The sequence below is a fragment of the Sander vitreus genome, chromosome 2 (assembly GCF_031162955.1).
Source record: "Sander vitreus isolate 19-12246 chromosome 2, sanVit1, whole genome shotgun sequence".
NCBI classification, from domain to species: Eukaryota; Metazoa; Chordata; class Actinopteri; order Perciformes; family Percidae; genus Sander; species Sander vitreus.
Genome location: NC_135856.1, coordinates 2,415,253 through 2,430,252, shown reverse-complemented (window position 1 = coordinate 2,430,252; position 15,000 = coordinate 2,415,253). Strand labels below are relative to the sequence as shown.

General features: G+C 44.1%; 2 protein-coding genes across 3 annotated transcripts in view; both read right to left on the bottom strand.

Moving 5' to 3' along the window:
* Positions 1-1,100: 1,100 nt before the first annotated feature.
* LOC144532208 (uncharacterized) lies at positions 1,101-10,505 on the bottom strand. Of its 2 annotated transcripts, none has more exons than XM_078272842.1 (6): positions 10,327-10,505; positions 8,812-9,090; positions 5,827-5,898; positions 3,631-3,736; positions 1,996-2,242; positions 1,101-1,285 (listed from the first exon to the last, which is right to left on the bottom strand). In XM_078272842.1, the coding sequence occupies exons 1-6, from the start codon at positions 10,376-10,378 to the stop codon at positions 1,124-1,126; spliced, it is 918 nt and encodes a 305-aa protein (XP_078128968.1). In that variant the 5' UTR covers positions 10,379-10,505; the 3' UTR covers positions 1,101-1,123. The 2 variants fall into 2 exon arrangements, with proteins under 2 accessions (XP_078128968.1, XP_078128977.1); XM_078272851.1 differs by lacking the exon at positions 10,327-10,505 and adding an exon at positions 9,180-9,454.
* A 3,101-nt stretch (positions 10,506-13,606) lies between these two features.
* The window catches only part of LOC144532216 (F-box only protein 48-like), an 8,629-nt gene continuing 7,235 nt past the window's right edge, over positions 13,607-15,000 (bottom strand). The window contains 1 exon segment of the mRNA XM_078272864.1: positions 13,607-14,028. Coding sequence (XP_078128990.1) covers positions 13,867-14,028 — 162 coding nt within the window. The 3' untranslated portion in view covers positions 13,607-13,866.

The following is a 15,000-nucleotide window of genomic DNA, read 5'->3' as shown; positions in this document are numbered from 1 at the left end:
CCTTCACCATACCCCCCCATCATCATCATCCCTTCACCATACCCCCACATCATCACATACCCTTCACCATACCCCCCACATCATCACATACCCTTCACCATACCCCCCACATCATCACATACCCTTCACCATACCCCCTACATCATCACATACCCTTCACCATACCCCCACCATCATCACATACCCTTCACCATACCCACATCATCACATCACCCTTCGCCATGCCCCCACATCATCCACATGCCGCTTCTGCCCCCACATCATCTGCGCTAACACTTCCCCCATCATCACATAACAGCGTTACATTGATCTTAACGATTTATTGCATCTCAGCTGATTTTGCATCAAAGCAATACAAGCTTGATTTCAACATAATTCCATCCAATAATGTCAATATTTCATTTTCTTTAACAAAAAGTAACAAAACAATATAATAAATGTACAATTGTGTGTATTTACATACAAGACAAAAGTATAAAATATATTAAGAGTGTCTGTGTGTTGTGTGTGTATGAACGTGTGTGTGTGTTTAAGAGTGTCCCGACGTAAACAGCGTTGCTCTTCCTAACGATCATTTAGTTGTGGTTGTGGACATTTCTGTTGCCCGCTCTTATTATTTCTGTACGTTTCCTGTTGTGTATTGCCCCGTTTATGTTCCGTTTCCTGTTTTATTTTGATAAAATGCGTCAGCTCCCGTCAGTTTCCGTGCTTCCTGTTTCTTCCTGCTTGGTCTTTTTTTGGATACCCTTGGTTGTTTTTCCTTGTATTGGTTCTTGCCTGCTGCAGCTCACAGGACTCCTAGGTTTGTTTTTGTATTTTCATCAAATACCTTCGTGTTCAACCCTTCCCCCGCCTGCTGCAATAATGTCAATATTTCATTTTCTTCATGATCTTTTTTCCTTAATATAAAAAAAAATTGTTTTGTGTGTATTTACATAAAAGACAAAACGTATAATATATATTAAGTGTGTGTGTGTGTTCTGTTTTCTTCATGATTTTTAAAAAATTTGTACAATTGTTGTGTCTATGTATAAAAGTATAAAATATATTAAGAGTTAATCAGGCACTCAGAAGTGCGTTTTGAATTAAGATCCGTGAAGCGGCAGCGTGTGTCTGTTGGGGGTCATCTGTCCAGCTCGGCCTGCAGGATCTCTCCCCAGGTCTCGGCGTCCAGCGGCGCCATCTTCCTGCCGCTCAGCTCCTCCGCTGACCTCACGTGGCTGTAGCGCCCTCTCAGCCAGTCTCCCTTCACACAGCTCCTCCTGTAGTTCTTCACCAGCGTCACCTGCACAGAGAACACACAACAACAATCATCACAGAGAACACACAACAACAATCACAGAGAACACACAACAACAATCATCACAGAGAACACACATCACAGAGAACACACAACAACAATCACAGAGAACACACATCACAGAGAACACAACAACAATCACAGAGAACACACCAACAATCACAGAGAACACACAACAACAATCATCACAGAGAACACACAACAACCATCATCACAGAGAACACACAACAACAACAATCATCACAGAGAACACACAACAATCACAGAGAACACACAACAACAATCATCACAGAGAACACACAACAACAATCATCACAGAGAACACACAACAATCACAGAGAACACACAACAACAATCACAGAGAACACAACAACAATCACAGAGAACACACACAACAACAATCACAGAGAACACACAACACAGAGAACACACACAACAACAATCACAGAGAACACACAACAACAAGAGAACACACAACAACCATCACAGAGAACACACAACAACCATCATCACAGAGAACACACAACAACCATCATCACAGAGAACACACAACAATCATCATCACAGAGAACACACAACAATCATCACAGAGAACACACACAACAATCAACAGAGAACACACAACAACAATCATCACAGAGAACACACAACAACAATCATCACAGAGAACACACGAGAGCGAGAGATTGCCTCACCTTCCAGGACAGGCCGTCTCTCCGGTCTCCGTCGACCTCCCTCTGACACAGGGCTCGGACCGGCAGACACTGCCTCCTCCACACCTGCTCGCTCTCCTCGATGATGTCGTGCCACAGCCTGCAGGTGCGCGAGGCGCTGCACAGACTCTCCGCGTCCAGCTCGCCGAAGATCTTCGCGCTTATCTCCGTCGGCAGAATTTCGGCAAAGTTGTGAGCGAGGGGGCCGCCGGTGGACGTCAGGGAGGGTCTTAAAATACATAATACAATGACCAGAGTCATGAAGCTGTAGTCCAAATTACAAAGTTAAGATTTTGATAATTAAAGTCACGCAATGTATGTTACACGTAGGCCGAACTAAAGATTGATTAGAACTAATACTTCCTCATTTCTGTATCTGAAGTCTCTTTATATAGACCTTAGTGGTCCCCTAATACTGTATCTGAAGTCTCTTTTATATAGACCTTAGTGGTCCCCTAATACTGTATCTGAAGTCTCTTTATATAGACCTTAGTGGTCCCCTTAATACTGTATCTGAAGTCTCTTTTATATAGACCTTAGTGGTCCCCTTATACTGTATCTGAAGTCTTTTATATAGACCTTAGTGGTCCCCTAATACTGTATCTGAAGTCTCTTTTATATAGACCTTAGTGGTCCCCTAATACTGTATCTGAAGTCTCTTTTATATAGACCTTAGTGGTCCCCTAATACTGTATCTGAAGTCTCTTTTATATAGACCTTAGTGGTCCCCTTATACTGTATCTGAAGTCTTTTATATAGACCTTAGTGGTCCCCTAATACTGTATCTGAAGTCTCTTTATATAGACCTTAGTGGTCCCCTAATACTGTATCTGAAGTCTCTTTCCCTAAATTCAGCCTTGGTGCAGAATTACAGCCACTAGAGCCAGTCCCACAATGAGCTTTCCTTAGGATGAGACATTTCTGTGTCTGTAGCTTTAAATGCTATTGAGGAGGAGAGTGGGGGGGGCAAGATGGAGGGTGGGGGGGTGTGGCCTTGACCAACTGCCACTTTGCTCGTTTGAAAGCCATGATGTCTCTCTCTCTCTCTCTCTCATGGGGGGGCCCCAAATTCTCTGGGTGGGCAAAGCAGAGAAAGGGGAGGTAACCTTTCCCCTTATGACATCATAAAGGGAAGATTCCTGATTGGCCCATCTGAGCTTTCATTTTCTCAAAGGCAGAGCAGGATACCCAGGGCTCGGTTTACACCTATCACCATTTCTAGCCACTGGGGGACCATAGGCAGGCTGGGGGAACTCAGATTAATGTTAAAAAACCTCATAAAGTGACATTTTCATGCCATGGGACCTTTAAGCAGCTGTAGGAAGACATTCAGAAATGTCAACAGATGAGGTCATCAGCTCACACGTTAACACAGGCGCGTCTACATAATCAGCTGTTTTAAATGTAAAATGTTCAATGCCTTATCGCGCTGATGTGACCGACCCCGAACATCATTTCTAAATATCTGTCCGAACAGAGCCGGGTTCGGGTATCCATCCTCTACTGTAGGCACGTTGCTATTAACAGCTGACAGCATGGATGTATTAAGAGAACAGTAGTAATAGCACTTGAATTGTTAATAAAAAAGTGTGGCAGAAGTTGGTTTTGGTAACTTACGCAGCATTCCACGCGTTCAGAACCACAATGAGAACGATGACCACGCAAAGAATGAAGAGCACAGCGGGAATGATGCGGCCACGGCCGGCCTTCCCGTTTCCACCGCCTGAAAGAGAATCAGACACAATGTTGAGTTTAGAAGGACAGGTGCAAGTAAAAATAATAACTTATAACAATAACTAATCACCAGTAAATTCCTGTTGGACAAAAACAACCACCGGATGGGAAAAGGGTATTTTACAACAACTTTGAATGCAGCACGAGGCTGGCGAGGCGAATTTCAAGTGAACGCACCATTTGTGTTGTTTTTCAGACAACGGCAGCAGCACGCTGTCGTACGGTCCTCTCCAGTGACGTACAGACAAACCTTTACACCGTTTAGCTGTCAGCATTTTAACCGTGTTTACTCCAGCTGCTAGCTAACGGTAGGCTAACGCCACCTGCTGCTAAGTGTAGCGTTGACTAGCTAACGGTAGGCTAACGCCACCTGCTGCTAAGTGTAGCGTTGACTAGCTAACGGTAGGCTAACGCCACCTGCTGCTAAGTGTAGCGTTGACTAGCTAACGGTAGGCTAAAGTCACCTGCTGCTAAGTGTAGCGTTGACTAGCTAACGGTAGGCTAACGCCACCTGCTGCTAAGTGTAGCGTTGACTAGCTAACGCCACCTGCTGCTAAGTGTAGCGTTGACTAGCTAACGGTAGGCTAAAGCCACCTGCTGCTAAGTGTAGCGTTGACTAGCTAACGGTAGGTTAACGCCACCTGCTGCTAAGTGTAGCGTTGACTAGCTAACGTCACCTGCTGCTAAGTGTAGCGTTGACTAGCTAACGGTAGGCTAACGTCTCCTGCTGCTAAGTGTAGCGTTGACTAGCTAACGGTAGGTTAACGCCACCTGCTGGTAAGTGTAGCGTTGACTAGCTAACGGTAGGCTAACGTCACCTGCTGCTAAGTGTAGCGTTGACTAGCTAACGGTAGGCTAACGTCACCTGCTGCTAAGTGTAGCATTGACTAGCTAACGGTAGGCTAACGTCACCTGCTGCTAAGTGTAGCATTGACTAGCTAACGGTAGGCTAACGCCACCTGCTGCTAAGTGTAGCGTTGACTAGCTAACGTCACCTGCTGCTAAGTGTAGCGTTGACTAGCTAACGGTAGGCTAACGTCACCTGCTGCTAAGTGTAGCGTTGACTAGCTAACGGTAGGCTAACGTCACCTGCTGCTAAGTGTAGCGTTAACTAGCGTCCCGTGCAGCGATGTTTCAGTTCCCTCTAACGTCAGTTTTCGGAGCATCAGAGAGAAGCGCAGGCATTGAAGTGACACCTAAATCCGCGTTGCTATTCGGTCTGGTAGATAACGGTCGTTAAAGTGCCCATATTATGAAACATTTTCCACACACATACAACCACGAAAACGACCCTCCATGCTGTTCTGAGTGAGATACGGTTTCTGAATGTGTCCTGCCTTCAGTCTCTGGGTGAGCTGGTCAACATCTGCACGGCTTGTGACGTCACTAGCTGAGACGAGCTGGCTAACCGCAACCGTTAGCTCGTAGCGTTAGCATGCTAACGCTAGCATGCTAGCTCGTTCTCAATAGCAAAGCACTGCTGCAACACACACTAGTTCACCATCATCTACTAAAGAACTACTTCCATGTGCGCCCTCATTTAGAAGAAGTCTCCCAGCTAATCCTGCCTTGTAACTGACTGAAGGTGGAGAAACAGCCTCTTTTACTGTCTATGGAGCTAGCTAGCTGACATGAGCTACATCTGAGCTACTGAGCATGTGCGAGTGCAATCAAAGATAGTACTGAAGAAGAAGAAAAGAGGTCTCACTCTGTAGCTGAAACAGAGACCAGCTGAAAAGAGGATCTGCAGCAGTGAGAGAGAGCTGGGCAGTACAACAACAATATGGTGTTTTTTGAAAATTAAACCATGTAAACCTATTCTGGTACAACCTTAAAATACAATAATGAACCTGAAAATGAGCAGAATATGGGCGCTTTAAGGCACCAGCGCCGTATTAGCACCGGGTCTCAGACCCCCCCCCTCCAAATAAACTCTTTGGATCTACACGATTCACGTGGATCACATTTTCCCATTCAAAACGGCAATTTCCGCCGAAAAGCGACTAGTTTGCAGGTATGATCTTGTAGTCAGAGAGAATGTAGGATCAATATTTTGGAGAACTACCCAAAGACATTTACCACGATTGTTTGACTCGGTCGCTTGTTCCACTGGAGGTCCAGTCTTTGTCCCGTTCTGTTGGTCGTTGGATTCTATTTGGGGGGAGAAAAAAAAAAAGATTGTCTCAAATCAGGAGGGGTAGTTCAGAAACTGATTGCTGTTACTTTTCCAAATTCTTAGCTGTCCTATACACAATCTATTTTAATGTGACTCAATTGAGTTATTTACAGTGCTGCTCATGAGTTTAGGAACCCATGCTACAGTTGACTAAAAAGAGGAATTTAAAAAAATAATCTTAATGCCTTAATTAAAAAAATTGAAAAAATCCAACCTTTAAGGACACCAATTGTCTTTGTGAATGAATAATGTATCGTCAATAAATAAATGTTCTTCCTTAAAATACAGGGGGCATAAGTCAGTACACCCCTATGTTAGATTCCCATAGAGGCAGGCAGGCTTTTATTTTGAAAGGCCAGTTATTTCATGGATCCAGGATACTATGATCCTGATAAAGTTCCCTTGGCCCCCCCATCATCACATACCCTTCACCATACCCCCCCATCATCACATACCCTTCACCATACCCCCCCATCATCACATACCCTTCACCATACCCCCCCATCATCACATACCCTTCACCATACCCCCCCATCATCACATACCCTTCACCATACCCCCCCATCATCACATACCCTTCACCATACCCCCCATCATCACATACCCTTCACCATACCCCCCATCATCACATACCCTTCACCATACCCCCCCATCATCACATCCCCTTCACCATACCCCCCCATCATCACATACTCTTCACCATACCCCCCCCATCATCACATCCCCTTCACCATACCCCCCCCATCATCACATACCCTTCACCATACCCCCCCCATCATCACATCCCCTTCACCATACCTAGAGATTAACATGGTTGTATTTCAGCCCAGTAGCTGGTTTGAGAGATGATCTTATGGAAAGTACCCCATGCCTTTGACTCTTTCCCTGCTTCCAACGTTCGCTACATGATTGCTGGATATACCAAACTAACTTTTCTTCTCTTTCCTGGAGCACGAGCTGATAGCTCGCGACTGTTGTGTGGAATAAGGTTGGCATAAGGTGTCTATTTTTTTCGCTAAGGAGGAAACCGGAAATGGACCACATGAGGCTGCAGATGAAAAAGACAGAACTCCAAACACAGCTGCTAGAACATCCATTAAAAAGGGCTGGTCAAGTGGATCATTTTGGGTTTTTCAACAATATGTAAACAATTAAGTACTGTACTGCATTTTGGGGGGGGGGGGGAAAGAGAAAAAAAAAAGTAATATCACGATATTGTTGACCAAATACCTCAATATTGATATTGCGGCGATATTGTAGGGTTGACAATTTGTGCCTAAAAATAAATAAATAATTAATATATATAATAAATAATATTGTGATATGAGACTAGATATCGTCTTAGATTTTGGATATTGTAATATGACAGAAGTGTCTTTTCCTGGTGTTAAAGGCTGCGTTACAGTAAAGTGATGTCATGTTCTGATCTCACCAGACTGTTGTAACTGTTCTGTTATTTACCTTTACCCCCTTAGTCATTATATCCACATTACTGATGATTAGTTATCACAAATCTCATTGTGTAAATGTTTTGTGAAAGCACACACACACACACACACACACACACAGTTGAAGAGGAGCTCCGTGCCACAGAGAGGTGACTGCTGGTTGTTGAAACAGGACGATAGGTTAATGTAGAAGAGGAAAAACGGATCTGTCCCATGTGTTGTTTGAATGATATAGAAAAGGAGTTATTGTCCTTTTTATTGTGAACAGCGTGATTTTTGTGTTTTGGAGGATATAAGCAGAGATTGTCTTGGTAAATATGGATGATGCTCAAAGACTGAGATGGCTGTTCACATATGAAACATAAATTAGCCAATTATCTAGATCGAGTTTGGGAGAAGAGGAAAAAGAGCTCTTCATCGAGATGAACTGTAGATGAGGATTTGTTGTTTGTGTGGACGTGTATATACATACATGTATATGTATATATTTGTATTCATGTATTCCTCCGAATGATTTGTATATGCGACAGGAAGAGGTTTGTTAAATAAGTACATTTGTGGTGTCTTGTAATCCCACGTGGGATGGGCCAAAATGTTTGGCATGACACAGAAATGAAACCTAACTAAAACCTGTTGAAGCTGCTACAGACGTCCGTCACAGCTCGGTCGTATCAGCAGCATTTAGCAGAAAAGGAGCTCCTCAACACCGCCTCTGGCGCCCCGCAGGGTGCTCCGCCAGGTCAGGGGGAGCTGGTGGTTCAGTTACCCGAGAATAGGAGACTCTCAGCCGGGGACAGAGCACCGCGAGCTGCAGGTCATTTCGGCGGAGATTACGGTTAAGGAAGTAACGAAACGACTAGTTAAGAAAAGAAGTGACGTTAGTCCCTGTTGCTGCCATGTTGTCTGTGTATCTCTATGGCAAACAACCCGCCCACTCCGCATCAGCCGACCTGCTCGCTGCCCCCCCACCCCCCCTCACAGAGAGGGACAACTGATCACTCGACCAAATCCAGACTGTTTGCCGTCCTGGCTCCTAAATGGTGGACTGAGCTCCCTGTTGACATCATGACGGTCTGAAGCCTACACATCTTCCGCCGAAAGGCAGGCAGGCAGGCAGGCAGGCAGGCAGGCAGGCAGGCAGGCAGGCCATCCATCCATTATTCCATCCATCCATCCATCCATCCATCCGAAGCTGCACTTTCACATGGCTTTTTGGAAGTCGCTTTGGAGTAAATGACGCGATGAAGAGACAGATTTCCTGAGAGTCTTACTGCTAAATATTCCATCATGTTTTATATTTGGAGTGTAATCTATGTTTCCCTTTACATAAAGATATTCCCAGCATACATTGATTCAGAAAAAGGTAGAAATAGGTGCATAAAAATCCACCTGAACGCAGGAAATGAAGTGTGAAATGGTCAAAATGTCCAGCGTGCTTACCAACAGTGACGTTAATAACAGAATGGGCTCGCAGCTTTTGGAGAAAGACGTTGTGCTCTCCAGCGTCGGACAGCAGCGTCACGATGCCTCCGCGTCGATCCATCCGGTCCTTTCCTTTTCGATAAACGTCGACGTCGCCATAGATACCGAGGACAGCTCCCGCCACATCCGAGGTGCGGGCAGACAGGTTGACGGGGGGGTCCAGGCGACACTGTAGAGCGACATCGTCACCTTCTGCTGCCTCGATCGTCGGAAACGGTGCAGTGGGACGATGCTCTCCTGGAGAAACAGACAACGGTCACACAGCTTTAACACCTCCGACCGACCACAGTGGATGTTTTTTTGGGGCTGCACCTGACGATTATTACCAAAGTCCATTCGTCTGGTGAAGATTTTCTCGATTAATGATGTTTTGGGTCTCTAAAATGTCAGAAAATGGTGAAAAATGTGGATCAGTGTTGCCCCAAAAAGCCCCAAGATGACCTCAAATGTCTCGTTTTGTCCACAACTAACGAGAAAGATCTTCAGTTTCCTGTCAGAGGAGAGAAGAAACTAGAACAATATTCATATTTAACTCTGACATCAGAGACGGTTTTTGGGGTTTTTAAAGTCGGTGATCCAACAATTCCTAAAATGAAGAACGTGCTCCTCCTCCTCCTCCTCCTCCTCCTCCTCCTCCTCCTCCTCCTCCTCATCTGCTCTTTTCAGCGTCGTTCCTCGAGTCCAGACAGACTTTGTTCTTTTGTAACACACACACTTTTGTACCCACACACACTTTTGTACCCACACACACTTTTGTACCCACACACACACACACACACACACACACACACTTTTGTACCCACACACACACACGTTACTTTTGTACCCACACACACACACACTTTTGTACACACACACACACACTTTTGTACCCACACACACACACTTTTGTACCCACACACACACACACTTTTGTACCCACACACACATACTTTTGTACCCACACACACACACTTTTGTACCCACACACACACACTTTTGTACCCACACACACTTTTGTACCCACACACACTTTTGTACACACACACACTTTTGTACACACACACACACACTTTTGTACACACACACACATTTGTACACACACACACACTTTTGTACACACACACACACTTTTGTACACACACACACACACTTTTGTACACACACACACACACACACTTTTGTACACACACACACACTTTTGTACCCACACACACACACACACTTTTGTACACACACACACACGTGTACAAGAAAATAAATAAAGTAAGCGCGTCTCTGTCTGCAGCCCATTTCAAACCAAACTGACGCCCACGTCAACAAGCTGTATATTTAAACAGTCTTAATTAATCAAACAATAAGTTAAGTCTTGAACAGCATGCTTATCAGTAGCCTGCTAATGTTACTAAGACGAAGCAGTCCGCAAGAAAACAGCAGCAATGTTACTACACAAGACTTCGTTTACGGTTTTACCGGAGTCAGAAGTTAACTCACCCGCATACAGAAACGGTAAGATCATCAGTAGCGGTACCAGCGTCACGGGCATTGTTACAACAACACAGTAAACCAAAGTTATTAACACAACAATACTTAAACTTCACGCCGTCAGAGGCGGAGATTTAAAATGACAGCGGACTGCCCATTTGGCGCGGAAAATCCGTACACAGTAAAACGTAATATCACCCGCCTTTCACCGGCCTATCAAGTCGATGACACCTCACGTTAACGTCACTTCCCTGTGCGTGACATCGCGATACTACGTGAACGCCGGAGCCCAAACAAAGCTGGCCTCTTCACCCAGAGACTGTTTGGGAGGATCATGGGAGGATCCTTTTACACAATTAATAATAATAATAATAATAATAATAATAATAAATATCATTGTTGGCCTACATCACATTCACAATAACTTTCTTACAAGTGCAGCTGCAGACATTTTAGATTAAACCATTAAGTGTACAGTTACGTCATGTTTTCCCCTTCTCTTTGAACCATAAAAAAGGACCACAAATCAAACGACGTGACCTGTGCTTTGTCCTCTCAAAAAGGACAAACGTATTAACTTTGTGGCCAAAAAAAAGAAAAGAAGGCCAAATCCAAAAATGAACGTTACATTTTGAATCACCAGCTTTTGACCACATTTTTTTTTTTTTTAAATCGAAATGTCAGCTAGTTGTGGTTCAATTGGTGCACAAACCGCAGAGAGACAACAAGTCTGGGCTGTGTTTCTATACAACATCCGTCTCAGAAATCCCAGAGAGGATATCAGTTGTGGATTGTCGTGCAATTATTAGCTATGTTCCGCACTGACAGTGAATGCCTCATGCAACCAGCGACTGCAGTCAAGCTATCGTTACAAAGAAATAGTCAATAACGTTAGTTTCTCTGTTCACCCACCCAAAAAACATTAAAACGTGACACGAGCAACTGACATGATAGTCAGCTCCATTACTCCTACATCTTAAATATATACGCCTATGTATGTTGTTGGTATTTGAGCTTTTTCTTTATCACTACCGCACACCATACAACACAATATTGAATACTTTCCTACGTGAAATAAACGCATCAGCCCTCCTTATACGAAGCTGCTCCAGTCAATCTTTATAACGCATTAAGTGAAGAAATAACAAAAGCTGCACGTTTCTCTTCAGTAACATTAACCTACAAAGTCCAGCCCAAACCCTGTGGTGTAAAAACTCATTGTTTTTATAAAAAAGAAGGTGTAAAGTAGTTGTTTTTTTTTACCTGGTCGGAGACTTTGAGAGAGAAATCCACAAGGTGAACGTGTTCTAAGTTATATTCTTAACGGATGTCCAATGACCGGCCCCTTCATCACGTTTCCCGCCGTTTTCGGGCATCCTATTGGCTGAGGGGTTCGCGGGAGTTTCAAACGTTTCAATAATCTACTTTTTGGGCGGAATACTCTTAAAGTCACAGTCTCTCCCAATGACTTGTAGGCCTATATATACAGTATTAAAAACGCGATGGGATTTGTAAATATGCACAACAGCTTTGACAGTTGGTGCATTAACAGTAACGCAGTGGAGGAATGTAACTAACTCTCAGGGATTACAGATTACATTTATAAAGACGTGATCTGTAATCGATTAGTTGTCAAGTAATTAGAAAGCAACTATTTTGATAATTGATTAATCGGTCTTAAAGTCCAAATGTCTCTGTTTCCAGCGTGTTAAATGTGATTATTGTTCTAGTTTCTTCTCTCTGTGACAGTAATCTGAATATCTTTGAGTTGGGGACAAAACAAGACATTTGAGGACGTCATCTTGGGCCTTTTTTGGGAAACACCGATCCACATTTTTCACCATTTTCTGACATTTTATACACCAAAACAACTCATTCGTTAATCGAGAAAATCATCCACAAAGATAAATAGCCCGAAATGTATACATTGAAACTAATGTTTTGCCTGTAGTGTCTGTCCTTAACGTGGACTTTGGTCTCATGTCCACATCAAGACGTTTGTGACCCTCAAAAAAATGGCATGTTGTCCGCATGGCAGCAGCTCATATTCGGCGTACAGAACGTGAGACGTGTTGCCTGTTCATAAATACTTTTGCACGGATAAGTGCTCTTTAACACCAATGATCTTCCACGCAGTATGAATCAATCCTAACAGTTTAGTTTTCAACTGCACATGCAGAGAGGTTGTCAAACGCATTTTCAAATAAACTTGTTTCTTATTTACCTTGTTGTCGTCATCTCCCCCCCCCCCCTAAAAAAATGAACCTAAAATAATAAAAAAAAGCACAGTGTAAGGCGAGGACCAGCAGGGGGCGCTGCAGCACTGAGAATCTGAGGCAAGGCAAGGCAGCTTGATCTGTATAGCACATTTCAGCAACAGATTCGACTTCCCTGGAGAGAGAGAGAGAGAGACACACACACACACACACACACACACACACACACACACACACACACACACACACACACCTGCTCGGGGCTTCAGGTGCTGCGAGCAAATCCATCCGCCCAAGTAGCAGAAGTAGCAGTGCTTCGCCTTCTGAGAATATAGTTCCCAGTATGTATACGGTTAGAAGATGGCTGTGTGTCATGTGACCTTGTTATTTGTACACGCTGTGACTCTACAAATCACAACATGTAAATAGGAACATGTTGGTGTTATTTTGTCACTTATTGGGAGCAGTAGGCTAGATGGAGCAGGTTACCTCCAGGATCTGTGCTAAGCTAGGCTAGATGGAGCCAGTTACCTCCAGGATCTGTGCTAAGCTAGGCTAGATGGAGCCAGTTACCTCCAGGATCTGTGCTAAGCTAGGCTAGATGGAGCCGGTTACCTCCAGGATCTGTGCTAAGCTAGGCTAGATGGAGCCAGTTACCTCCAGGATCTGTGCTAAGCTAGGCTAGATGGAGCCGGTTACCTCCAGGATCTGTGCTAAGCTAGGCTAGATGGAGCCGGTTACCTCCAGGATCTGTGCTAAGCTAGGCTAGATGGAGCCAGTTACCTCCAGGATCTGTGCTAAGCTAGGCTAGATGGAGCCGGTTACCTCCAGGATCTGTGCTAAGCTAGGCTAGATGGAGCCGGTTACCTCCAGGATCTGTGCTAAGCTAGGCTAGATGGAGCCGGTTACCTCCAGGATCTGTGCTAAGCTAGGCTAGCAGTGGGCAGACAGAGCTACAACACGCACGGAGATGAGAAGGGTATGTCTGGACTTATCTACCTCTGGGGGAGACGGGGAATAAGACAAAGTCCCAATAAGTCGGCGTGTTCCTTTAAAAGAAATCCGGCGCTGAATTATCTCCGATATCGTTATTTATTGCATCTCAGCCGTTTTTACATCAACGTAATAAGAGCTTGAATCCAACATAATTCCATCCAATAATGTCAAGATTTCATTTTCTTCATGATCCTTTTTTTTCTTAAAAAAAATATGTACAATTGTTGTGTCTATGTATAAAAGTATAAAATATATTAAGAGTTAATCAGGCGCTCAGAAGTGCGTTTTGAATTAAGATCCGTGAAGCGGCAGCGTGTGTCTGTTGGGGGGGGGGGGGTCATCTGTCCAGCTCGGCCTGCAGGATCTCTCCCCAGGTCTCGGCGTCCAGCGGCGCCATCTTCCTGCCGCTCAGCTCCTCCGCTGACCTCACGTGGCTGTAGCGCCCTCTCAGCCAGTCTCCCTTCACACAGCTCCTCCTGTAGTTCTTCACCAGCGTCACCTGCACAGAGAACACACAACAACAATCATCACAGAGAACACACAACAACAATCACAGAGAACACACAACAACAATCATCACAGAGAACACACAACAACAATCATCACAGAGAACACACAACAACAATCACAGAGAACACACAACAACAATCACAGAGAACACACAACAACAATCACAGAGAACACACACAACAACAATCATCACAGAGAACACACAACAACAATCATCAGAGAACACACAACAACAATCACACACACAACAACAATCACAGAGAACACACATCACAGAGAACACACAACAACAATCACAGAGAACACACATCACAGAGAACACACAACAACAATCATCACAGAGAACACACAACAACAATCATCACAGAGAACACACATCACAGAGAACACACATCACAGAGAACACACACAACAATCACAGAGAACACACAACAACAATCACAGAGAACACACAACAACAATCATCACAGAGAACACACAACAATCATCACAGAGAACACACAACAACAATCATCACAGAGAACACACACCAACAATCATCACAGAGAACACACAACAACAACCATCACAGAGAACACACAATCATCACAGAGAACACACAACAACAATCACAGAGAACACACATCACATAGAACACACAACAACAATCATCACAGAGAACACACAACAACAATCACAGAGAACACACAACAACAATCACAGAGAACACACAACAACAATCACAGAGAACACACATCACAGAGAACACACAACAACAATCATCACAGAGAACACACAACAACAATCACAGAGAACACACAACAACAATCACAGAGAACACACATCACAGAGAACACACAACAACAATCATCACAGAGAACACACAACAATCATCACAGAGAACACACATCAACAACAATCACAGAGAACACACAACAACAATCACAGAGAACACACAACAACAATCATCACAGAGAACACA